The sequence below is a fragment of the Equus caballus genome, chromosome 2, assembly GCF_041296265.1.
Source record: "Equus caballus isolate H_3958 breed thoroughbred chromosome 2, TB-T2T, whole genome shotgun sequence".
Classification (NCBI taxonomy): Eukaryota; Metazoa; Chordata; class Mammalia; order Perissodactyla; family Equidae; genus Equus; species Equus caballus.
In genome coordinates this window covers 14,970,317-14,994,779 of record NC_091685.1, presented here as the reverse complement: position 1 = coordinate 14,994,779, position 24,463 = coordinate 14,970,317, and the positions used below count along the sequence as shown (strand labels likewise).

Genomic DNA, 24,463 nt, shown 5'->3' with positions numbered 1-24,463 from the left:
GGCTCCTCATTCCTTTTGGGTCAGCTCAGATACTATTACTTTCAGAATTCCCTGCCCTATGCCCTACCCAAAGGGGTTCAATTGTGGGGTCCATTTCCATTTCTGTTTTGCTTGGTGTGTGTAACTTCTCTTCCACCCTCCAGGCATGGAGGTCAGCAGCCTCTCTAAACTTCATTCTTATCCTCAATCTGCACTTGCTTTCCAGCGGGTAAAAACGGAACTATAGTTATTGCTGTCACTTAGGTCTGCCACTGTATTCTTTTGAAATCCCCAAACTGTGAAATTTTAGGATTACCCCATTTGGTTCCAAATAGTTGAGGGAGGAGAGAAGAGCTCAGCAAGGACATTTCATACAAATGTGTCTGTGTCTTCCTCCGGGAGCCCAGCAATGGCTGACCTTCAGTGGCTTCTCTAGCTTGTCTTTAGTGCCTGTCACTCTCATGGTGCTGGTGCCTAGGAAAGTGCAGAGAGACCACGGCAGCAAACTGACCTGAGGCAGGTTTCCCGTTGAGTGGAGCCCAGCGAGAGGAGGGTGTCTCTTCACTGTGCTCCCAAGTAGCTTAGTCCTAATTCTGTGGTGGCTTTTACAGGGCTGCACCAGAACAAAACTCTTTATAACAGGGCCATGGTTCACTCCTCTTGAGAACCCTGCTAGTTGGTACACTGCATGGCCCACAGCAAATGTCCAGTAAATGTTTAGTGGGTGGATGGAGGGATGGGTGGATGGGTGAATTAATGAGTCAAGGAACGAATGAGTCCCCTGATGGTATAGCTTTGTTTATATAATGGACATTAATAACTGTTTGTTGAATAAATTTATGATCCCCATCCCATGCTTGGTTTGAGATGCACAGTGGCAGAGAAGTCAAGAGTAGGGACTCGGGACCTGACTGCCACTTACTAGGTGTGTGAGTTGAGGCAAATTACTTACCATTTCTGAGGCTCTGCTTCATCATCTTTAAAATAGGGGAACAGGAACTACTTCAAAGGGGTTTTGTGAGGATTGAATGAGTTACAACATGTAAAAGCTATAGAACAGTGTTTTGCACATAGTAGGTACCATTTGAAGGTTTCCTTTTATTAGCGTTATTTCTAACCCCATAACTGTTTATGCATCAATCAAGCGGCCAAGAAATATTTCGTTTGTGCCTTTTATGTGCTAGGCACTATGCCAGATGCTATAAAGAACACATTTTGAAAATACAGAATTTGCCCTAATATTGCTATTAGAGTAGAAGACGAGAATGACATGGGGACACGGGGGATGTGGCTTAGCCTCTCACCCTGAACAGAGTTGTGTGTGTTCCAGGTCCTTCGAGAGACGTCAGCGTTTGACGTCACCTACACAGCCATTGCCATCTCGCATTCCGGGCGCATGATATTTGTGGGCACCTCCCTGGGAACCATTCGTGCGATGAAGTACCCTCTGCCTTTGCAGAAAGAATTCAATGAGTACCAGGCTCACGCTGGTCCTGTCACCAAGGTGAGAGGGGAGCCTCTCCTCGGGTCCCAGTCCCAGAACTAGCTCTCGTGGATCTGCTTGATCCTGCCCTCCACATCCCTTCTTCATCCCTTCAACCTCCCAACCTCTTTGCTCTCCTTATTGATTCATCCAGCCATCCATTCCATAGACATTTATTGGCTATTAATATTCTTTGTTTAAATTACTCCAAGGAATTTATCCTAGGCAGTAATCAGAGATACACCTAAAGATTTATGTATAAGGTTGTTCACCATGATATTATGCATAATAATGGGCCATTTGAGAGGTGCTGTAGCCTCCACCCCCATCTCCTTTACTAGGGCCAGTGCACTCGTCTCCTAGCTGCTGTGAGCCTTGGCTGCTGGTGGCTCACAGCTCTCCTCCTCCTCCTCCCAGAAGTGCCCTGAACTAAAAGGAGTTCTAGCCCAGGAGATAGCCCCTGCCCCTCCCTGAGGGTACAAAAGGGCTTCCCTTGCGAGTGGTAACACAGCACACATTTGTAAATTGTCCCTCCCCTCTCCCTTCTGAAAAAGTAGTGTCCATGTTTACATTTCCATGTAAAACTGAAGAACAGGCACTGGGAAAAGGTCTCTCCTCCCCTCTCTCATTCCAATTTGAACAACACCAACACCTGTGGTCGCGTAGGTCGGGGGCACTACTGCCGCAGCAGGGGGAGGGGGCTGATGGGGGGACCCAGGTTCACATGCGCCACCACTGCAGGCAGCGGGGCCAGAGTCATGAGCATCGCCACAACTGGAAGGACAAGGGCTGCAGGCCCTGCCACCTCTGTCACACAATTCCCTGTGGCCGCAGGGCAGAGTCATATGCGCCACCTCTGCTGCTGCTATCAGGCTCCCTGGGAGCGTGGCTTGGAGGCTGAGATGGCTGGCGCGGCCTCTGCTGTTCCCCCGGTTCCACCTCCTCTGTGTATTCCAATCCACGCCCCTTCAGATGTGCCGATGTGTGGATTTCTCCACAGTCCTGGTGTGTTGGGCGGGGGAATCGCTGTTGAGTTATGGAGATTTTACTAGCTGTGGCTTGAAGGGGAGAGACAAGGGGAGCATCTCATAGTACCGTGATGCTGACCTCACTCCTCTCGTCATAGTTTTAATTTGCATTTCCTAATGGCTAATAATGCTGAACATCTTTTCATGTGCTTATTTGCCATCTGTATACCCTCTTTGGTGAAATGTTTTCTTATCTTTTGCCCACTTTCTAGTTAGATTGATTGGGGTTTTTCTGTTGAGTTTTGAGAGTTCTTTATATAATCTAGGTAATAATTGACTCTTAAGATTCCAAATCCACAAAGAACATAGACATAGCCTTGCTTCTTTTATTCCGTAACGGAAGTCCATGAGGGCTCCTGTCTCGTTCTTACTTAGGATGGAGTCTTCCTCCCCATAAGGCTGCGCCCAGGCTTTCATGGAGGGAGGACGTGCACAAGAGCTGGCTCAGTCCTGGTCATCCATGGCCTCAGAAAGCCTCCTCTCCACCGTCTTTTTCTCTTCAGGTATTGCTCACCTTTGATGACCAGTTCCTCCTGACCGCTGCTGAGGACGGCTGCCTGTTCACCTGGAAGGTCTTTGATAAGGATGGTCGGGGAATCAAGCGAGAGAGGGAGGTGGGCTTCGCCGAAGAGGTGCTTGTTACTAAAACAGACATGGAAGAGAAGGTAAGAGTCAGATCTAATGAAGGGGGACCTGGAAATTCCTTACCAGACTGCCTCCAAACTCCTCGGACTGGCATTTGAGGCCCCCTAGAGCCTGGCTGCGCCCAGTGCCCAGCGCAGACTCCGGCGGCTCCCTGCACATTCTCCACCCACACCACCACGCTGTCCTCCTTGCTGCCACTTGATTCTGTTTCCTCCTCACCCCGCCTGTCGTTCTGCCACATGATCATCTTGACTTACACTGTGCTCCACCTTGAGCCTGTGAGCTGGCTTTCCTTCTCCTCCTGTTTGAGAGCAGGAACCATGATATACAATTCTCTTGTGTGACCAACAGTTTCCAGCACATGCTAGGCACGTGGAAGACAATCAATAAATATTTATAAAATTGAATGGACAAACTGAATATGCCAGTTGTACCTGTGAAACTTAATAACTGCTAGTGGAGCCTTCCTTTTTTAAAGGAAAAAAAGAGGTATTTAGGAAACATTCCTGAAATCCGCTCCTCTTAATAATAAACAATAATAGAAAAATAACCAAAAATTTTTTAGGTCTGCCAAGAACCAAGCATGATGCTAATTACTTTATAAGTATTTTTTTTTTCATTTAAATGTCACAACATCTTTATGAAGAAGGTACTCTTATTCTCCCATATTTCAAGAAGTGAGTTTGGAGAGGTTGAATGATGTGTCCAGAGTCACAGAGCTAGTAAGTAGTAGGACCAGAGTTCTGATCCAGATTTATTCTGGAGCCTGCTCTCTTCATCACTAACAGAAGGGCCTTCCCTTCTCTTAATGCAGTAACATTCTGTAAAGATGCATTTTGCAGAACTGTGAGCGCTTACCTCTGTACCACACTCCCTAAGGGAGAAGATGAGTGGATGGCAAACCCACGAGGCTCACAGAGGAATCCCAAGGCTATGTACTCATTGCTGTTCATCCAGCATCCAAAGTGCATTTATTGAATACCTACTGTTTACTAGGCACTAGGGATGCGTGTGTGAAAAGACAAGCCTGGGCCCTGTGATCAGGAAACTGAGTCAAGTGGGGGATAGAGAGAAGTCCAGCCATCAGAACAGCAATGCCAAAACAGCCTGAAAGCAAGATGTTAGGTCCCTGGCATGTCCCGGAGATCCCTTCTAGAGCTCCTTGGAAGTTTCTGCGGGAAAGGCAAAGTGGGAGGAAAGGGTGAGGGAGAAGCTGTGAGAGTTAAGGTCTGCCCTGCTGCAGGCAGGCAAACATGTCTCCTCCCCTTCCTTCTTCTCTCTATTTTCTTCTCTCTTCCTCCCAGAGGGTAGGGGGAGAGACCAAATAGGAGACACCAGTCTGCACCAAAAGCCTCAGGTGTCTGGGCTGCCTCCTGACCGCAGCCCCCAGCTGGGCCTGACAGAACTGCTGCCAAGCTGGATTGACTAGTGTATGTACTGCTCGTTTCTTGAAACTCCCTTCTCTCTCAGCATCTGAGACCACACCCATTATTCCCTGTAAGCCTCTCAGACTATTCCTCCTGGGCTCCCGGCTCCCTCCCTGGCTCTTTCTCACATTTGCCAGAATTCCCAGCTCTCTTTTTTTCCTTTATATTCTCTGACATTCTTTGTAACTATCTCTCAGACCATGATTTACACACTCATTCAGTCATTCACTTATTCATTCATCCAATTAGTATTTACAGAAGGGTCTGCTAGGTGCCAGACACTGTACTCAGGTCTGGGATTACAGAAATGAGACATAGAGGGTCCTTTAGCTTATAGCGTGGGAGGATGTGTGGGTAAAATCAAAAAGGGAATAACGGGTGTTATGAAGGAGTGATGCTGTGGGGGCACAGGGGAAGGGACCTGACCCAGGCCGGATGGCGCCAGAGGAAGTGAGCCTTGCACAGAGCCTTCCGGAACAAATGGGAAAGGGCGTACCACACTGAGGAATGAGTGTGTGCAGACAGAAGAGAGAGGTTGCTTTGGGAAAGATGCTCCTAGCTAGGTTGGACTGAAGAATGGAAGGTGCACCAGAGAGACAGGCTGGAGAGAGAAATGGAGATCATGAGGGGCCTTTTACACCATGTTTTAGACGAAGGACCCATTAAGTTATGGAATGAGTCGATCGATTTCCATCATGGACAGACTAATCTACAGCAATGTGGAGAATGAATTGAGGAAGGATGATGAGCAAGTGTCTCCAACGCAACATGTCAAAAACCAATACATTTATCATTCCCACCAATACATATATTCCACTAGTCCACGGAAGACCCCCAGCATCACTTATTCATCTGATAATTATTTTTTTAGTACTGACTATGTTGCTGGTCCTGTGATAGGCTCCAGGGATAAAGTATTGAAGCAAGACAGGCCAAGTGCAACCCACAGGGAACAATCTGGCTGGGGAGACAGTCTCCATCCATGGTCCTCTCAACTTCACCCTACACCCAGGCAGTCACCACGTTCACTAAAATCTCTCTCTCAAATCTTTTCATTCCTCTCTGCTATCCCACCCCACCTCCCTTCAGGCCCTTACCATCCCCTATCTGGATTATGTGATCCCCTCCCAACTAATTCCTCCCCCTACTTGCCATCAGTCCTTCTCTAATCTAGCCCATGTTGGACATTGCCATCAGAGAGGGCTTTCTAAAGCCCAAATCAGCTTAATCAGGTTAGGTGAGGCGTACCTTCAGAGGCCCTCTAGGATAGAATCCTAGTTTCTTAGCTTGGCCTGCAAGAACCTTGATGGTCTGACCCTGTCTCAACCTCTTCTCCCTCTGCCTCCCACCCACACCAAATGACAGATGGTACGCTGACCAGGCATCCTCGCTCTTACCCTCCTGACTTGGCACATGCAACTTGTGTTCATCCCTCATCTCGGTACTTCCTGTGTACCAGGACTACACTAGTCTGCAGTCCAGGAATGCAGAAATGGTATAAAACGTTCCTTGTTCTCGATTCAGCCACGGGCAGCAGGGGAGACAGACCAGAAAAGGTGAGATAGGGATGTGTAGGGAGGAATCATAGGTGAGCAAGAAGAAAACACCTGTGTTCTCACCCACTCTGTCATCAACATTAACTTTTTTAGGAAATGAGTGGTATGCGTATCACAGTATTTTTAGAAAACATCAGCATTGGTGAATACAGTAGATTGGAGTAAGAAGACACTATATGGGGGCTGGCCCCGTGGCCGAGTGGTTAGGTTCGCGCGCTCCGCTGCAGGCGGCCCAGTGTTTCGTTGGTTCGAATCCTGGGCGCGGACATGGCACTGCTCATCAAGCCACGCTGAGGCAGCGTCCCACATGCCACAACTGGAAGGACCCACAACGAAGAATATACAACTATGTACTGGGGGGCTTTGGGGAGAAAAAGGAAAAATAAAAAAAAAAAATCTTAAAAAAAAAAAAAAAAAAGAAGACGCTATATGTAAGGACCAGCAAGGCAGGAAGAGTTAGGACCTAAATTAAAGTAATAATATGCCAAAAGAGGCATCACAAACATCGAGAGGGACAAATTGACAGTCCTGGGAACCACCCAGCTTTGGGCACTCATCACAATTTGTAATGATATGTTTATTTAGCTGCCTCCAAAGATTATAACTTCCATGGGGGCAGGAATCATGGTTCTACAAACATTTTTTGAGTGCCTACCGTGTATCAGGTACTGTTCTAGGTACTTGGGATACATCAGCAACCAAAACCAACAAAGACCTCAGCCTTCTTGGAACTTAAATTCTAATGGGGGAAGAAGACAAAAGACAATAAGCAAAATAAGTAAAGTATATAATATACTAGAAAGCACAAGGTCTAAGGAAACAATTAAAAGCAGAGCAGAGTAAGGGGGGGTCAGTGGTGCTGGGAATGGGAAGGAGAGCGTAGCAGGATCAAAGAGTGTGGTCCAAGTAGACCTCATTGAGCAGGTGATGGTTACGCATATATGAAGGAGATGAGAGAGTTATTAGCATGATGCCTGGCATGCAGTAGGGCTCACTGAATATATGTTGTGAAGTTAGAGGAAAAAGCTTGTATGTCTCCTAGTTTTTAGTCTATGAGTCTTGTGGGGACAAAGTGACGAGTTCTGGTTGAGACACATGAGTTGGAAGCTAAGCAGAGCTGTAGGTCTCAGAGAGCTCAAGGCCACAGGTTTAAATAGTCCGATTCACCCCCATGTGAATGTTCTTAATTCTGGTGTCCTTCTCCTAAAGGCCCAGGTTATGTTGGAGCTGAAGACTCGTGTGGAAGAATTAAAGATGGAGAACGAGTATCAACTTCGACTAAAGGATATGAACTATTCGGAGAAGATTAAGGAGCTAACAGACAAGTTCATCCAGGAAATGGAGTCCTTGAAAACAAAAAACCAGGTCTGTTGAGAGACTGAACCAACAGCCACAGATCACAAGAAATTTCCTATTTACTCAAGATGGAACCAGCATACACTCAAACAATAAGATATACGATAACATGCGATTTTAAAACATAGCTGATAACGTCAGAAACGCTTACAACAAAGTGCTAAGTGGGAAAAAGCAGAATATAAAACTGTCTATAGTGAATGATATTAATTAGGTAAAATAAATACACACAGAACAATTTTCAAGGAAATAGCTAACAGTGTGATTATCTCTGGAGGTTGGCATTATGGATGACTCAAATTTTATTCTTTATACTTTTCTGTAATTTCTAAATTCTCTACAATGAGAATATGTTACTTTTATTATCAAGACAAAGATGAAATGGAAAGGAAACAAGAAAAACAAAGTATAGAAAGGGAAGAGCTAGCGGAAGATTGATCTCTGGGTTGTCAGTAGGTTAAATAAAACTAGTCCAAATGGTCTTCCTATTGTTAGGTTTGGTCCAGGGCCCTCCCAGAATAATTTCTTTGTTCTGCGCAAATCTGACTGGCCCTTCATCCAAACCCCACAATTTTTTGCTCAAAGGATATTTGTTTTTTTACGCTATCTCCTGACTCACACGAGGCAGAGAGTTTGACTTAAAAAAAAAAAAAAAAAAAAAAAAAAACCTGGCTATTAGTTTTATTATTTCATTCATTTAATCCGAAAACATTGATTTGGTGCCATTTGTAAGCTAAGCACAAAGTTAGGTCCTGGGGATGGGCCCTCCCCTGCCTGCAAGGAGCTTTCCTGATTGATTAAGGAAAACAGCTTCTTGGAAGCCAATGCATTGACATAGCCAAGGATTTAGTTGGCAACAGTGTACAGACAACAGAGGATTCAAGTGAATCCTTAATTTTTCAAGCCAAAAATCCATTTGCTGTGTGTCCAGAACTGAACTCATCATTGACGAGACCCATTTCGTGGAAGGATATAAAGAGAGACAGCACAGAACTTTCAGAGCAGAATGTAATGTAAATAAAATGTGAGAGCTTGCTTCTTGCTCATACGACAGGGCTTGGTGCACAATAAGGGCTTCAGACACATTTGGGAGTGAAGGAGGATGGCACTTGTAAAATATGGTCTTGCCCTAGTGGTGCTTTCAGCAGATGTATAGAAATGAGAGCGTCTGAGTCTGTGTTTTAGGTTTTAAGAACAGAGAAAGACAAGCAGGATGTGTTGCATCGTGAACGCGTGGATGACCTCCTGGAAAAGCAGAGCCGGGAACTGCAGGACCTGGGTGAGTCCTCACAGAGGCCGCGTGGTTAGGGAGGGGCAGAAGTCTGACAGTCCCCCAGACCTAGGTGATATGGCCCAGGTAATATGGCTTTGTCTGTAAGCAGGCTGCATGTGTCCCCTGGAAGTCCCTGTGCTTTTTACTCCTGTATATTTACTCATTCATTAAACATGTCTTAAACCCCTACTGCATGCCAGTAGGAGACACAGCATTGTGGGTTTGGAGCTGCCTTGAGCCCCAGATCCACCGTGTCCTTGCTGTGTGCTCCAGACAGTCACCTAACCGCACCAAGCCTCAGTTGACTCTTCATAAAATGGGGCTACTAGTACCTGTTTTGCAGACTCAGGACATTCTTCTTGGCCCTGAAGCCCCAAGCACCCCTCTGTACTTTCTTGGAAACCTTTCTGCCTAGAGGGCAAAGGGAGAGAGTTTGGCTGCCCAACGAGACAATAGAGTGGGGGCCTAGTGAGAAAGATGGGCAGGCATTTGAATTTTGGGTTTGGAGGCAGATGCTCTAGCTGGTGGTGGAGGGGGTAGAAAAGCACCTAAGGCCCCTGGGTGTCCCTGAGGTTGGTGCCGCTGTGCCACCTTAAATCCCTTCCTTGCTTCTCTCCAGAATGTTGCAACAACCAAAAGTTGCTCCTAGAATATGAGAAGTACCAGGAGCTGCAGCTCAAGTCCCAGAGGATGCAGGAGGAATATGAGAAACAGCTTCGGGACAATGATGAGACCAGGAGCCAGGCCCTGGAGGAGCTGACTGAGTTTTACGAGGCCAAACTGCAGGAGAAAACTACCCTTCTGGAAGAGGTACTCCCAGGAAGCCAAGCTCTGCCCCCTTTCACGGTGCCATCCTGCAGGCCTGGCCTGCGAACGGCCCAGAGCACTGTGGGCACCCTCACTTGACCCCTTTCCCTCCGGCAGGTGTTTCCTTCAGCCTTGTTCTACACTGTTTATGCATTTGTTTCTCTGTAGACCAGGGGACTCAGTCAGCTGGGAGGTGCTCAGTTCTCGAGACTGAAATTCCTTGGATAGACTAAGTTCATGCCTATGGTTGTATCCTTACTGTACCTTCAAACCTTAAGAACTGGGAGAGCTCCCTAGAAGAAGCTTATAGAACCTGGAGAGGAACAAGGGCCCTGAACGATGGGGAAGGTGGTTGCCTGAAACCCGTTAGCAACTTCTTCTGTCTTATAAGATGAAATCACTCCCTCACTGATTTAACAAGCACACACAGTGTCTTATTGGTTTACCAGCCTGGTGCTGAGTGGTCAGGAGAAATAGCACACTGTCCTGGTTCTCAGTCAGGCAAGGGAGGCGGTCACATAGACAGACACTCATGATACCCACAGAGGCAGACACAGGACAGTAGGAGAATGCAGACAAAGGCACTGCCCTGGCCTGCGAGGTCGGGGAAGGCTTGCAGGAGTTAATGAGATCCAGGAGGAATGTAAGTTGGAATTGACAGGAGACGGGGAGGTGCAAGAGGGAAGGGCATCCAGGCAGAGCAAAGTTACAGAATGTTCCAGCTGTTTGGGTTGCTAGAATATCTAGTTTCCCAAGATGAAGACGAGGTTGGAAGAGGCCAGATGGCCGCCTCTTCTGCGTGAAATTGCAGCAGATGGTGGGGGACAGGAGTCATGAAGGTGTGGAGTGATCTTTGAAAGGAATGACGAAGGAAGTGACCAGGAAGGGGACTGGCAGGCATGCAGCTGAGGGCCCAGCTGAGGTTGAGACATGCGTTCTGGTGGCATTAATCCTCCAGGCTGTGTGCTTTCCCACAGCAAGTAGGTCTGTGCGTGAGGAAGACACACAGCAGCCCTGATGCATAGCCGCGGTTTACTAAGTAGTGCCACAGAAAAATAAAGGTCGTCTGGTGACTAGCCACTGGGTCCAGGCCAGAGAGGGGTCAGTAAAGAACCAAGAGCCTGGAAGAGAGTGGAAGAATCAAGACAGGGCCGGGGGACGTGATGAGGCTGAGAGCTGGGCTGGCATATCTGGGTCCAGCAGAGAAATCGCCTGTGCTCGAAGAGCAGGGCCTGCATTTTAAGACTTCACAGGTGGCACCATTCCAGGGGATGGGCCTGGGAGTGGGTGGCTGCAGCAGAGTGGAGATTAAAGGTCAAGGCACCAGGAGACATTATAGGATCCTCTGGAACCACTCCTGATCATGGCAAGGAAGACCGTGAGTCAGCACCCGGAAGTCCTCTGTGAACTGGGCAGGTATCCACGCAGTGGGGGATAATCACAGTGAGGACAGAGTGGAGGTCTCCTGACAGCAGGAGCCTCGGAGCAGGCTGAGCCCTGACACAGGGCAGTGGCAGATAAGGGAATTCCACCCTCACCTGAGCCCGAGGCAGTTCCACGCTTGCACAAAGCACCCTGACTGGTCCCTGCCCACCTCCCCAGTCCCATTTCCGCCTGCTCCTGTCCAGCTCCCTCACATCCAACAATGTGGAGCAGCGAGAGTTTCCCACACAACCTCTGCGCCTCTGCTCAGGATCATCCCTCTTCCCCTGGCCACTTGTACCCATCCTTAAGGACTCAGGACAAGAGCCAACTCCTGGAGGAATTCTTCCCTAACTCCTCTCCCCTCCCACAGGGCTGAGCACCTTCCTTTGTGTTCTCAGGGCCCCCAGACTCCTCTCTTCCACATGGCTTACACAGTGACATCATGCGTTTACTTCTCCTCTTCCTCCCAGGGAGCTTCTCCAGGGTAGGGACTGTGCCTCGCTTGTCACTGATTCTCAACACCCAGCACAGGGCCAGCATGTTCCAGACGCTCCAGAAATGTTTGTTGACATCCAGTGAGCTGATCCAAGCTCTGCCTTTAGGGATAATGAATCTACCAGAGGGGAGAGAGCCTGGTCTTCCTCCCAGGACCTCCCACAGGGATTACAATGCATTTCTTCCTTTGGGTCAATAGATTTCAACTCAGAGCTTTCCTAGGTGGCTTCCACCTGGCATGCCATCCTCCTAACCTGGCTAGGCTTCTTTTACCTTTTAGCAACATCTACCAGACCAAGAGCAAGGGTCTGAGGGCCACTGTAGCCTGCCGATAGAGCAGACCTTGCCAGGCTTCTGTCTAGCAAGAGTCTGGTGCCCAGTGATGGGGAAAGAGAGAAGTGTTTCTCAGGAGGCTGTTGAGCTCAGTTCTAAAACTATCTCGTCTCTTTTAACCCCCAAAGCACTCAGTCCAGGGGGCATACATGCATCCTAGGAGAATGCCAGGGTCAGTATGAGAGGAAAGCGATTGATCCTGACCTAATCTAAAATTTCCACCACTTAGTGGAAGTAAGCAAAGGGGAGTCATGCCCTAGTCACTTCCTACACTCCACTGCCAGCGTCTGAGCTCTAGGCTTTTACTCATTCTGCACCAATTATGTACTAGATACTGTGCTGGGTGTTGACAGTGGTGAGCAGAGAGATGTGGTCCTGCCATCAAAGAGCTCCCCTGCCCGTGGAGGAATCTGTCAAACAGGCAATTACAGTATAACTTAACACGACAGCAGACATGCAGGCCTCCCACCGGAAGTGATAGCTGAGCGAAGAGCTGAAGGAAGACCAGGGGAGAGCCACAGGAAGAGGGCTGAAAGCAGAGGCAGAGCGTGCGCCAGGGCCCAGCAGCTGAGGAACATGCACATTTGGGGAACTGAAGTTAGTTTACTCTGGCGAGAGATTGCGGTAGGAGTGATGGCTGAGGCCGGAGAGTTAGCCAGAGCTAACTCACGTGGAGCCTTGTGGACCCAGCTCGAGAGTCTGGACTCTATCCTGAAGACAAATGTGAGCCATGCAAGGCTTTTAAGTTGGGAGTGGCACCATCAGGTGTATGATTTAGAGAGCTCCCCTTGCCTAGAGAATAGGAATGGACTAGAGGGAAGCAAGACAGGGGCAGGAGGCCGGTTAGGAGACTGAGACAGCTGTCAGGCCAGAGATGACATCGGCCTGGGCAGTGGCAGAGGCATAAAGAGAAGTGGATGGGTTTGAGAACCCTGTGAGAGGTGAAAAGGGCAGGAGTGATAGGATTAAGGAGAGGGAGGGCAGAATCAAAGATGCGCTCATTCATTCAGATATTTACTGAGTACCTGCTGTGTACCAGTGTGTGTTGTACACTGGGAGGGCAATGGTGGGCATAATAGGGCTTCTGCCCTCGAGGAACTTACATCTAATGGGAGGGACTATCAAGTAATTTCACAAATAAATATACAATTACAACTGTCACAAGTTGAGTGAAGGAAGGATAGAGGGAGCGTGGGTGTCAGTGTGAAGAAAGAAGGGAAGGCAAAAGGACAGACAGGAAGAAAGTGGAAGGATCAAGAGACCCATGGCCTTGGTTTCTGTTTCTGGAATAACACTTGGTCTCCCATTCTCCTTGGTAAGCCTCATACGCTCTCTTCCCATCCCAGGCCCTCTTAGCACAAAGGTGTCATGTGCCCTGTCTCCCCCAACCACACACTCTCCTCTGTCTGAGCCAGGCACAGGAAGATGTCAGGCAGCAGCTGCGGGAGTTTGAGGAGACCAAGAAACAAATTGAAGAAGATGAAGACCGAGAAATCCAAGATATCAAAACCAAGTATGAGAAAAAGCTTCGGGATGAAAAAGAGTCAAACCTGCGGCTCAAAGGAGAAACGGGCATCATGAGGAAGAAGGTATCGTGCTGTTTCCTGAGAGGCCCCGGGAGTGGACAAGGGGCCACTTGTCCTCTCTCTAGAGCCTCTTGATGAAGACAGTCCATCCTCACTCAAGGCTGTGGGACAGGATCTTATGGGACAGAATAGTGCATCATCCGTTTGGCCTGGGAAACTCCTGAACTGTCCCAAATTCTGATGGGGAGCTCTTTAAATTTACAGACCGTCGGGACGAGTGGAGATGAGTTCAAAGATTCTGGTGGTCCTTGTTGTTGCTCTTTGTATCTTTAGTTCAGCAGCCTGCAGAAGGAGATTGAAGAGCGAACCAATGACATTGAGAGCCTGAAGGGAGAGCAGGTGAAGCTGCAAGGAGTCATTAAGTCCCTGGAGAAGGACATCCTGAGCCTCAAGCGGGAGATCCAGGAAAGAGATGAGACGATTCAAGATAAGGTAAGGGCTCGTCTTCTGTCCTCCCTCGGCTGCCTTGATGGACCCAGACAAGGAGGACAAAGCTCAAGAGGGAGAGGGTCCCTGGCTTCTTGGATCACATTTGTTTAATTTGATGGGGGATGAGCGGTCAGTGAAGTGCCTGCTGTATGCTTTGGCACTGGGCTCATTGCTATAAACGCATCACATTCAGTTCTCCCAACAACCCAGGGAGCCATGAGCAACCCAGTTTTATCACTCAGGAAACTGAGTCCCAGAGGTTAAGTACCTCACTCAAGGTCATACAGTTTATAGGTGACAGAGGTGGCATGGGAACCTGAGTCGGCTGACTGCAAGGCCCTACTCTCCACCACTCCAGGCATCCTAGAGTGACCATCCCCGTGGACTGGGGGCTGTTCACCCACCCCATTGGCCCCACCATCCCCCTGATCAGGGAGGAACTCCCCTGTGGTTGGCCCTATAACTGCCCATACCCCAGAAAGCTGGTATCACATTTCAGGATGCCTTTCCCACAAAACGCTTAAAAGACAGGCACGTCACATTTTGTGAGGCAAACCACCTCAACATCCAGATTTTCATATGATCCTCTTGAGCAAGTCCAGGCTCCGTGCCCTCTTCTCCATCACCTCTGCCACTACTGCCTTCATCGGCAGAGTTCTCCAGCGGGTGAGAATGTGGGCTTCAGGACTGGTTCACTAGGTTCCAGCACAGGCTCTTCCGTGTGCCGGTCACAGGACCTTGGGCAATTTCCCTTAGCCTTTGCTTTCTCACCTGTGAAATGGGGCTCCTCAGGGAGTCTGATAAGGATGAAATGAGAAGTTCCTGCGTGTGCATGTTTGTGTGTGTCTGCGCATTCTTTTGTAGGGAAGGTCCAAAGCTCTCCAGATTCTCAAAGGGAGGTTTGGACAAGAGAGGTTAAGACCTCCTGCCCTAGAAAATTGCAGCCGTCTCCTGATGGGTCTCAGGGCCTCCCTACCCGCTTCCTCCCCCGCTCCCTGCCACCATACTCTGTAATTATGTCACTCTCCCACTTAAAATTCTCTTATAGCTCCCCATTGCCTGTGGCAGGGGTCAGCAGACTTTTTTGTGTGAAGTCGAGGTAGTAAATATTTTAGTCTTTGCAGGCAGTATGGTCTCTGTCACAACTACTCATTTCTGCAGATGTAGTGTAAAATCAGCCTTAGATAATACATAAATGCATGGGAGTGGCTGTGTTCCAATAAGACGTTACAGAAACAGGCAACAGGTCAGATTTGACCCTAGGGCTGTAGTTTGCCAGATCCTGGCCTCCTGGATAAATTCTGAATCCTTTAACCCAACATGTAAGACCCTTGCCTCCCTGCCCCGCTCCCCTCCAGCCTCATTTCACCCTTCCACTATGAGCCACCACCTTACACTCACACAAGTTATTCTCAGACCCTCAATACATACTCCGCTTTCTGTGCCCTCCTCTTTTACAACACCTGTCACAGTGTAGGGTGACATTTGTTGACACATCTGCTTTCCCAGCTAGTGTTTTCTCCTTAAGGACAGGGACTGTATTGTATTTACATTTGGAATCCCAGACCTTGGTGAAAGGTCTTCATGCGGTAAATGTTTGGCAGATGGATAGACCTACATTCTAATTGCTGTTGCCTTGCAACAAATTACCCCAAAACTTAGTGGTGGAAAACAACTGTTTCATTATGCTCACAGAGTCTGTGGGTCTGGAATTTGAACAGGGTACGACAGGATGGCTTGTCTTTGTCCCCAGTGTCTGGCGCCTAGCTGGACCTCTGTCAAGGGTGACTCAAGCCGCTGGGGGCTGGAAGATCAGCATCCACGGGCTTCTTCAGTCACATGTCCAGCCCTTGGCCAGGATGGCTGGGAGGCTGGGCTCACCTGTTACTCTCGACCAGAGACCAAACATGCTCTCCAGCCTGGAGGTCTCAGCGTTCTGGGACTTCTTACATAACTGACAGCCTCCCCGAGACCACGTGTCCCAAGAGAGCTGGGTGAAAGCTGCTTGGCCTTTTCTGAGCTAACCTGGGGAGCCACACAGCATCACTTGAGCTGCGTTCTCCGGGTTACAAGCAAACCACCAGTCCAGCCAGATGCAAGAGGAGGAAGTTAGGTCGTACGTCCTGGCAGAGAAGCATAAGTCACACTGAAGAAGAGCATGTGGGACAAGAGATGCCATCGAGGCAAGCTTTGGAAAACAGCATGGGCCACTCTCTATATATGAGTGAGTGAGTGAATGAACCAAGTCCTGGTGCAGAAGCAAGCAGCCAGTGCTGCAGCCCATGGGAGAGCCAGCCTTTGTACCCCCAGCGGGGAGAGCATCTGTGGCCTCCTCAAGCAGGAGGTCACAGGATTTACGTTCTTTGCCTGAAGGGACTCCATGTCCCAGGGCCTCCTGATAGCTCTCTCACTTCTCTCTCGTCTCACCCACAGGAGAAGCGAATCTATGACCTGAAAAAGAAAAATCAAGAACTAGAGAAATTCAAGTTTGTGCTCGACTACAAAATAAAGGAGCTGAAGAAGCAAATAGAACCTCGAGAGAATGAGATCAAGGTGATGAAGGAACAAATACAAGAGGTGAGAAGCCATCTGTGACACCCTGGCCTCTGATACCCGCTGCCCCTTCCCTGACTCTCCATGGCTGTCCTGGGGGGAATGGAATGAGGCTCCCCTCACAGCCCCTCCCTGCTCCCAGGGTGTGTGCAGCCTCCATTCCACAGAGGATGCCACAGGGAAGGCCCAACCAGGGGCTCAGTTGTGCAAAAGTGAAAAGCTCTGGGATCTGCTGCGGGCCCTTGGGGTGGACTTTGGCCCTACGGGCACCTTGGTGTGCTGCTCTGGACCCTCAAAGGGAAACCTCGGCTGTTGGGCCTTCAGCCACCAGGGGGCATTGTGTACCCAGCCACCAGCCTGGTGCACAAGAAAGCACACCCCTCCCAGTCAACAGTTTTTCTCAGCCTGGAAATGTTGGTTGGGGCCCTAGGCAAGGCGTTTCATGTTTGGAGTAAACCTGGTAAAGAATGGGAAGTCATCAAAGGCTCTCGAGCGGGAGGGTGGCATAATTGTGTGTGTTCTGGGGAGCAAACAGGATAAAGGTAGAGAGGAGTGAGATCAGAAGCGAGATTAGACGAGATGGACAAGAGCTGCGGAGAGTCCAGTGAAGTACAAGTGTTCCCCCTTTGGCCCCTCTGTCCCACACTCACTGCATTTCGTCATGACAGCTTTACCTGTCAGCCTCCGCTCCCTGGGCAGAGAGAGCTGAATGCCTGACTTCCACCTGCGCCCCTTGCCTGTCCCTCAGTCAGTGGCAGCGCCAGGTGCCCACGGCAGACACGGGCACTCCTCTCCATTTCTACCTTCCCGTGACTCCTATACCCACTCGTCACCGAGCCTATCTGATGGATTTCCAAACGATACCTCAGATCCAGCCCCCCTTCCCCTCTGCTGCCATCACCCTGGTCCAGGCCTCTGTCATCTCTCATCTAGACTTAACTCCAGCCTCCAACCTGGTCTCCACATAGAGGCCACAGCAAACCCCCAGTGGTATCCCATCCCACCTAGAATAAAATCCGCACTCGGTGCTGAGACCATGAGGCCCTGCCTCTCCAGCCTCGTCTCCAGGCTCCCTCGCCCTGCTCCAGCCTGCAGCCTCTCTCACAGTTCCCAGAACAAGCCCAGCTTTTCCCATATCAGGACCTTTGCTGCTCCTTCTGCCCAGAAGGCTCCCAGATCTTCACGTAACTGGCTTCTTCCCGTCTTTCAGGTCTCAGCTCACATGTCACCTCTTCAAGGAAGCCTTCCCTGATCTCCCTATCCAAAATAGCTTCCTGCTCCGCCTCCATTTTCTCTAATTGTGCTGAGCAAGGATAACAAATAAAAAGGCATCAGAGAGTGTTGATGGCCCAACTAGAACGGGATACGCAAGAGCTATGGTGGGGAAAAGCAAAAGCCTTTTCTCTACTGCTTCTAGACGGCAGTAAAGAAGCCAGGTGGTGGGATCAGTCCAGGGCTGGGGGCTGGGGGGCAGAAAGGCTATGTCCTGTGGCAGTGACTTTCTCCCTAGCCTCTGGGATAAGGAATGATGTTCCCAGCTGATCACAGAGCTGCCTCCTCTGGACCTGCTGCCATTCTTGAATGACTTCAGGCCCAAAAATGGCAGCCCAAGAAGATGAGAGAAAGAGCAGAGGCCCCACCTGCCTGGAAAGTCAACGTGCCGCAGGCCCCTGAAGTCACTGCCGCATTTCTCCCTCCTCATTTGACATATTTGTCAACTGGATTTAAGGTTGGGTCAGTTCTTTCCACCCCAACACACCAGGGAGGTTATTCACTTTCCTGTCAGTAACTTGGCCATGGCATTGGTCCTCAGCAGAGAATTCGCCTGCACCTTGGGGGTGATTCAAACAGAGCCCCTCCTACCCCCATCCCCACCCCATGCCAGTTGCTGCCAGGGCTCATATCTGGGCCTGATTCCTCCCCCAGGGGCCTCTGACCTTAGGGCTTCCTCTGGGGGTCAGAGCCACGTTTGGCCCACCCATGGCGGATCTCCCGTGAAGTTACTATTCCTACGAGAAGGAAGCCATAAGCCCTCGGCTCATTTGTAGAGCTGAGACCTCTGTGGATGGAAACGTGATACTTCCCTGATTCGGAGACCTCCACTGTTCCAGCTTCTCTTTGATGAGACATGACTATCTCCTTCCTAGGGGAGAAGTTTCCAGAACCTTGTCATTTTACTTCACACTCTTTAATTTATTCATCTAGTGCAGAGTTTCTCAACCTCAGCACTGTTAACATTTCGCGCTAGATAATTCTTTGCTATGGGGCTGTCCTGTGCATTGTAGGATGTTTAGCAGCATCCCTGGTCTCTACTTACTAGGTGCCAGTAGCCACCCTCCCCCTCCCCAAGATGTAACAACCAAAAATGTCTCCAGATGTTGCCAGATGTCCCTAAGGGACAAAATACCTCTCCTCTGCTCCCCGCATTGAGAATCACCGAATGCAATGAATAACACATGGCAAAGTAGATGGCATTTCCACACCAGGAAATGGATGCTTGTTCTCACATCCTAGGCTAGTCTCCTGCCTGTCCGGCCAGCTACCCAAATTTGACATATTTCACCATTTTTCTATGAAATAGATTTTTTTTTTGAGGTAACATTGATTTATAACACATATACATTTCAGGTGTTCATCATTATATTTCAGTTTCTGGGTAGACTACATCATGTTTACCACCCGGAGACTAATTACCATCTGTCACCGTACACATGTGCCCTATCACCCCTTCCGCCCTCCTCCCTCCCCCCTGAAATAGATTAGTTTTATTCTCAGCATGGTTTGGGCTTTGCCTGTATCACCTCCTTTCCGACCTAATCTGTCATTGCTGACTTTAAGACTGTAGAGAAAGAGGCACAGCCAGCTGCAGGCACTCAGACATGACCTTGGAGAAGCCCGTTTCTCTCTTCCAGCTGCCATTTCCTCGTTCTAGGAGAACATCACCTCTCCTGGGCCACAGCGGGAGCCTGCTGACTGTTCTGCCTGGCTCCAGTCTTGCTCTCTCCAGTAGACCCTCCACATCAGGACTTCTAAGGCATAAAACAGATTGTGCCAGTCTTTGGGTAAAACACGTCAGTGGCTCCCTGAGCTTTGGGGATAAAGGCCAAACTTCCTACTGGTTTAAACATCTGGCCAGGACAAACGCTGAACTTCTCACCATTCAAGCCCTTGCCCTTGCGCCCTGCATGACCCAGCTCAGCTGACCTCTCCAGCCCCTCTCCGTCTTCCTCCCATGCACCCCTCCTGCTGCCACCCTGGACCACTTGTAGCCTGCAGAGTTGCACCAGGCTGCCAAGGCCTCTGGTCCTCCTGTGCATTAGCTGTTCTCTCTGCCTGGAATTCTCCTTCCCCGTTTTGTCCTCTAATGCCTATTCCTCCTGCAAAACCTGACTGAGCGTCCCTTCTCTGGGTGCCACCACCTCACCTCTGTGCACACACAGGGCCTTCTACCTCAACCGCAGTCAGGGTTTGTCCTGTTCCACCTTAACTTCCGGTTTACTTCTGTTGTCCCTCTAGAGCTGAGGCTTCTTGAAGACAGAAGCTACCTCTTAATCAGTTCTGCATCCCTACACCTACGGCGGCTGGCCCGCCCTTTCCAACATTCCTTCTTTAGCTGTGCAGATACCCACGCTCACAGTGTGTCCTCCATGAGGTGGCTTTACATAGCTCTGCCAGCATTGCACGTTCATCTCAGAAGGCAGCTGTTTCAGGCCCTCCTTGCTTCCCGCCCTGTGCACCCTTTGCCTTCTACCCTTGCCATGCATTCATTCATTGATATGAATATGTATTGAGTGCCGCCTTTATGCCAGGCATTCAGTCAAAGGGTGGCTCTGTCTGTACAAAATGCTCCCAACAATGAGGATAACATTCTTCTACAAGCTGCCCTTTCACGTCCAGAACGTGGCTGTGGCTCATTAGGGCCTCCTGGTACCCCAGAAGGTGGCCAAGAGCCTTGAAATCAGACCAGAGGGCCTGGGATGCACTACCAGGACTACTCCACGCAGCCGTGAAAACAGAGTAAACCCTTCCATCCCCCTCAAAGAGTCCACAGGCCTCTCTATTAACAGGAATACCAGTGTCCCCCAGATTTAGTGTGTAAATCACACATCACCCTTTTGCTTTTGGCAAAAATTAGGTCAACTGAGAGCTCACCTACAGCTAGTGTCATCCTAATCAGAAGATCCAGTTGTCATTCACATGTCTTTGGTTCAGACAAATGCAACAATGAATAACGGTCTTTCAGAAGCTCACTCGTGGTTTCTTCTTTTTCTTTTGAAGATGGGACACTCTCTTCAGTTGTACCTCTTAAGACTTTTTCAACAGAATGATGAGGCTGAGGTTCCTTCTCAGCTTCCTCTTTCCTGTTTCGTGCCTTTGACTGGGGATGCCTACATGCCGGCCCCTCTAAACTTTCTGCTTTAGAATCAACTGTGATGACTTGTGGCCCAAAGGGTCAAGATTCACTAATACAACTTCACAAAGTAGGCAAGGAAGGTGCTCCTTTGCAGGACCCTGCCTCAGGTTAGAGTTGAGGTTCCGGTACTTGAGAGTTACCAATTTCTAAGGAATTCTAGAAAAGAAGGTAATCAGCATGGTTGAAGGAACAGGGAAACTGAGGGGGAAAATTTCCTAGCCTGGCTGTAGAAACATATGATCTGGGTTAACATATCAGCCAAGGGGGTGGGGGCTTTGGGCATGGCAACGAGTAGGAAGAAAGGTTTTGTTCCAGAGGACGTGGGTGGGAACCAGAAAAGAAATGCCCAGGTATGAGGGGAAACATTCCCCCTGAAAGACTTCAGGTCTCAAATAAGTTTCACTCTCTTACTTTCTTACTCTTGATTCTTTCTTCCCTTGTTCTCTCTAGATGGAAGCTGAACTGGAGCGTTTCCATAAGCAGAACACACAGCTGGAGCTGCACATCGCAGAACTGTGGCAGAAATTAAAAGCCACTGATCAAGAGATGCGCAGAGAAAGACAGAAGGTGCGAGGAGTTTCGGAGTCTGGCAGTTCTTGGATTCGGGATCTGGCATCTCTCTGCAGCAGACAGCTGGCTTCTAAGAGACAGAGCCAGCCCATTGCTAAGATACATTCCCGTTTTAACTCACATCTTCCCTTGCTCATCACCCTGCCTGGTTTCAGACCCATGCAAGTTTACGTGACTGAATCCATCTGAGACGATAAAACAACTTTGGGTAAAGTGATCAAGGGGGTGGGAAGCCAGTTCATAAGAATGTGCACAGTGTTGGCTTGTTCGCCTAGGAAGAAACATGCTTAGAGAGGTCATTTGTAGTCAGTGGTTAAAGGCCTTGACTACCACAGTGCCGAGGCTAGGAGGACCTCAAAGATCATCTAGCCCAGTCTCTTTGTGTAACAAATAAGGAAAGCGAGGCCAGAGAGATTAAGAGGTTAAGAAACTTCACCCAGCACAGCTACTTAGTACATACAGAGCCCATATCAGGAACCAGGTTTTCTGGTCCCGGGCAGGACTTGGCAGCACCCTCACCCTCGGGCACAGGGCATTCCGTAATGTTTATTGAAACAGACTGAATTTTTCCCTCCCCCACATTAAATATGGGCTCTGTGCTAGGTCATACCAGAAGCTGCAGAGCTACAAATGTGAACTGACACAGATCCTGCCCGTCACAGACTGAGGAGGTCAATAGCTGCTCTGTGGTGTGTGCAGAATAATTATAGTGCAAGATGGAAAATTGTGTAATACGAATAAAGGGCTATGGGAGCACAGAGAAAGGAAAGACTCAGTCACGGGTAGAGGATGATGGGCATAGAGAAACCACGATGGAAGAGGGAAGACCTAGCTCAAGGTTGCAGATGAACCAGTCTGCCCAATTTTGTAACTTTTTCCCTACCCACTCACAGCAGCTCTCAGTAAGGATGACACTGGATGAGCTGATAAGGGGGACATGGAAGCCCTGGCCCAGGAACCACAAGAAAGAATCAATACTATCCATCTTGGCTCAGAAGGTAGTAAGGGCGACCACTTACGCCTCCTTTCATCTTTTAAGGCCTGTGGTCCTGAGAGGAATCCAGAGCCAAGAAAAGAATCCATTTGTGTGGCCCCTAAGGATGAAGCACAATGTGAGCCCTTCAGGCCCGGGGCCCAGCCCAGGACAGGTGCATGACAGTTGTAGTACCTCCGCCTCTCGGCTGTTTGCCCATCTAGGTCTCTGTGCCCAGTATGGCCCCTGGTGGTCAACTGAGTCTTGTCCCTTTCTGCTGCCGTTAGCAGTCCCTATAGTGCTAGAAGTCAGTGCCTCTGCTTGCAGGAGCGGGACTTGGAAGCGCTGGTCAGGCGGTTTAAGACAGACCTTCACAACTGTGTGGCGTATATCCAGGAACCCCGGCTGCTGAAGGAGAAGGTCCGAGGTCTCTTTGAGAAGTATGTGCAGCGGGCAGACATGGTGAGCCCTGCCTCCCGTTCCCGCCCTCGCCCTCTCAACAGGGTCTCCCCTCCCTCCCTGACAGTCCTTTCTGCCCCATCAGGTGGAGATCGCAGGGCTGAACATGGACCTGCAGCAGGAGTATGCCCGTCAGCGGGAGCACCTGGAGAGGAACCTGGCCACTCTCAAGAAGAAGGTGGTCAAGGAGACCGAGCTGCACCGCACCGATTATGTCCGCATCATGCAGGTACCTGCACACACCCTGCAGCCCCTGCAGAGGCTACACATTCAGGGGTGAGAGGGCCCGTCCTCAGGGCTCCCCAAATGTCCCAGGGACCCACTAGCGTTCCCTAAAGCTTTCTCTTTGACTCCTCTCCTCTCACCTCCTGGAGCTCATCCCCTGTGACCATGGCCCAGAGCCCCGCCAAGAAGGTTTTCTAGGCATTTCCATGCTCACCCCTGCCCCACCAATGCCCCTTCATTTCTCCCTCCCCACTTCATTTCACCAGGCCCCCGATACTTTTTTCCGCCCCATCTTTAGCCAAAGCCCTCCTGTCTCCTGCCTCACTCTTCTCATTGACCCCTGTCCCCTCTGGACTTTGTCCACGTGACTTTAGCTCCCCCGAGTCACTCTCTCCTCCTCCTCTCCTGTTTCCAACTCGTACTTCCCCTTACTTTGTTTTGCTGCTTTTCATTCTGCTACCTGCATCATGTGGGCCCTGCTGGCGCAGTCTCTCCTCTGAACACGCCCGTCCCACCGCCTCTTCTGACTGTTCTGGTGCCTCAAGTCCCTACTCTTATCTCTTGGGTCCAGCGCTAACACACCCACCTGAAGAGTTGGCCTCACTCCAGTTTAATGAGCTCTCCACACCCACTCCCAGGATCCTTCCTGACCCCGTTACTGCCGCCTCCACTTATGCACATTATCAGGACTGCCAGGCGGGATTCTCCTGCCAGATTTCTGTTTGGGTGTCAGTATCATCTGAGACAATTAACGTAAGTTAATATCAGAAGAGAACATCAGAATCACATTTATGAGGCACATATCTTTTTATGTTCATGTTTCTTTAATGCCATAATTCAAATACTGGAATGGGGATGGGCTCTAGGTGGATTGAAATAAACCAGTTCCCAGCTTGGCCAACCCATATACAGCTGGGCTGAGCACACTGCAATTCAGGCTGGACACGGGCACAGCGGGTCTCATGCCATCTTACAACCAGCCCCTGCTTCAAAGCAGCCCACGCCATCAAAACACTGCCCGGCTCCTGGGCCGTGAAAGCAGTCAGAGGCCGAGAGACAGGAATGGATCTAATTCCTGGACCAGGGGGACTGCAGGAGCAGTCGTCAGCTGGTGACATTGTTCTCATCTGTGCCGTGCCACCAGAGCACAGGCCTAAGGGCTCCTCTAGGGGCTGGGTCCCTCTCTCCATGCCAAGCAGACACCCAAAGCAAGTGTCAATCCTGCAGAAGAAGGAAGAACAAAGAAAAGTGAGGACCCCAGGCTAGCCAGAGGGTACAAGTGGCAGTGTGAGCTGTGCAGGGCAGGCATCATCTCCTGTTTTGCTCCCCACTTCCTAGAGGGTGCATGTCCGCTCCTGCTGGGCCAGGGTGAAAGTTGGGGTGGAAGGAGCAGAGGAGACCCAAGCAGGCCTCCTGCCCAGTCCTGCCACTCTCTGATGGCTGGCAG

The 24,463-nt window shown here is 49.7% G+C and overlaps 1 protein-coding gene and 2 long non-coding RNA genes across 19 annotated transcripts in view; 1 reads left to right on the top strand and 2 right to left on the bottom strand.

The window, feature by feature from the left end:
* Positions 1-24,463, top strand: part of CFAP57 (cilia and flagella associated protein 57) — an 83,371-nt gene that overhangs the window by 37,237 nt on the left and 21,671 nt on the right. For all 16 annotated transcript variants that reach the window (XM_070260146.1, XM_070260151.1, XM_070260154.1 and 13 more), the window contains 11 exons: positions 1,310-1,483; positions 2,994-3,155; positions 7,328-7,483; positions 8,660-8,753; positions 9,367-9,557; positions 13,223-13,396; positions 13,667-13,825; positions 16,256-16,399; positions 21,240-21,356; positions 22,660-22,794; positions 22,877-23,020. In XM_070260146.1, coding sequence (XP_070116247.1) covers positions 1,310-1,483; positions 2,994-3,155; positions 7,328-7,483; positions 8,660-8,753; positions 9,367-9,557; positions 13,223-13,396; positions 13,667-13,825; positions 16,256-16,399; positions 21,240-21,356; positions 22,660-22,794; positions 22,877-23,020 — 1,650 coding nt within the window. The remainder of the gene's footprint in view (positions 1-1,309; positions 1,484-2,993; positions 3,156-7,327; positions 7,484-8,659; positions 8,754-9,366; positions 9,558-13,222; positions 13,397-13,666; positions 13,826-16,255; positions 16,400-21,239; positions 21,357-22,659; positions 22,795-22,876; positions 23,021-24,463) is intronic.
* Positions 1,053-23,563, bottom strand: LOC138923168 (uncharacterized). 2 transcript variants are annotated; one of them, XR_011436403.1, is made up of 3 exons: positions 23,449-23,550; positions 13,358-16,273; positions 1,623-3,132 (listed from the first exon to the last, which is right to left on the bottom strand). It is a non-coding gene; the product is annotated as an uncharacterized lncRNA (long non-coding RNA). The 2 variants fall into 2 exon arrangements; XR_011436404.1 differs by lacking the exon at positions 13,358-16,273 and having other exon boundaries at positions 1,053-3,132; positions 23,449-23,563.
* Positions 18,998-20,945, bottom strand: LOC138923169 (uncharacterized). The gene is made up of 2 exons (XR_011436405.1): positions 20,528-20,945; positions 18,998-19,404 (listed from the first exon to the last, which is right to left on the bottom strand). It is a non-coding gene; the product is annotated as an uncharacterized lncRNA (long non-coding RNA).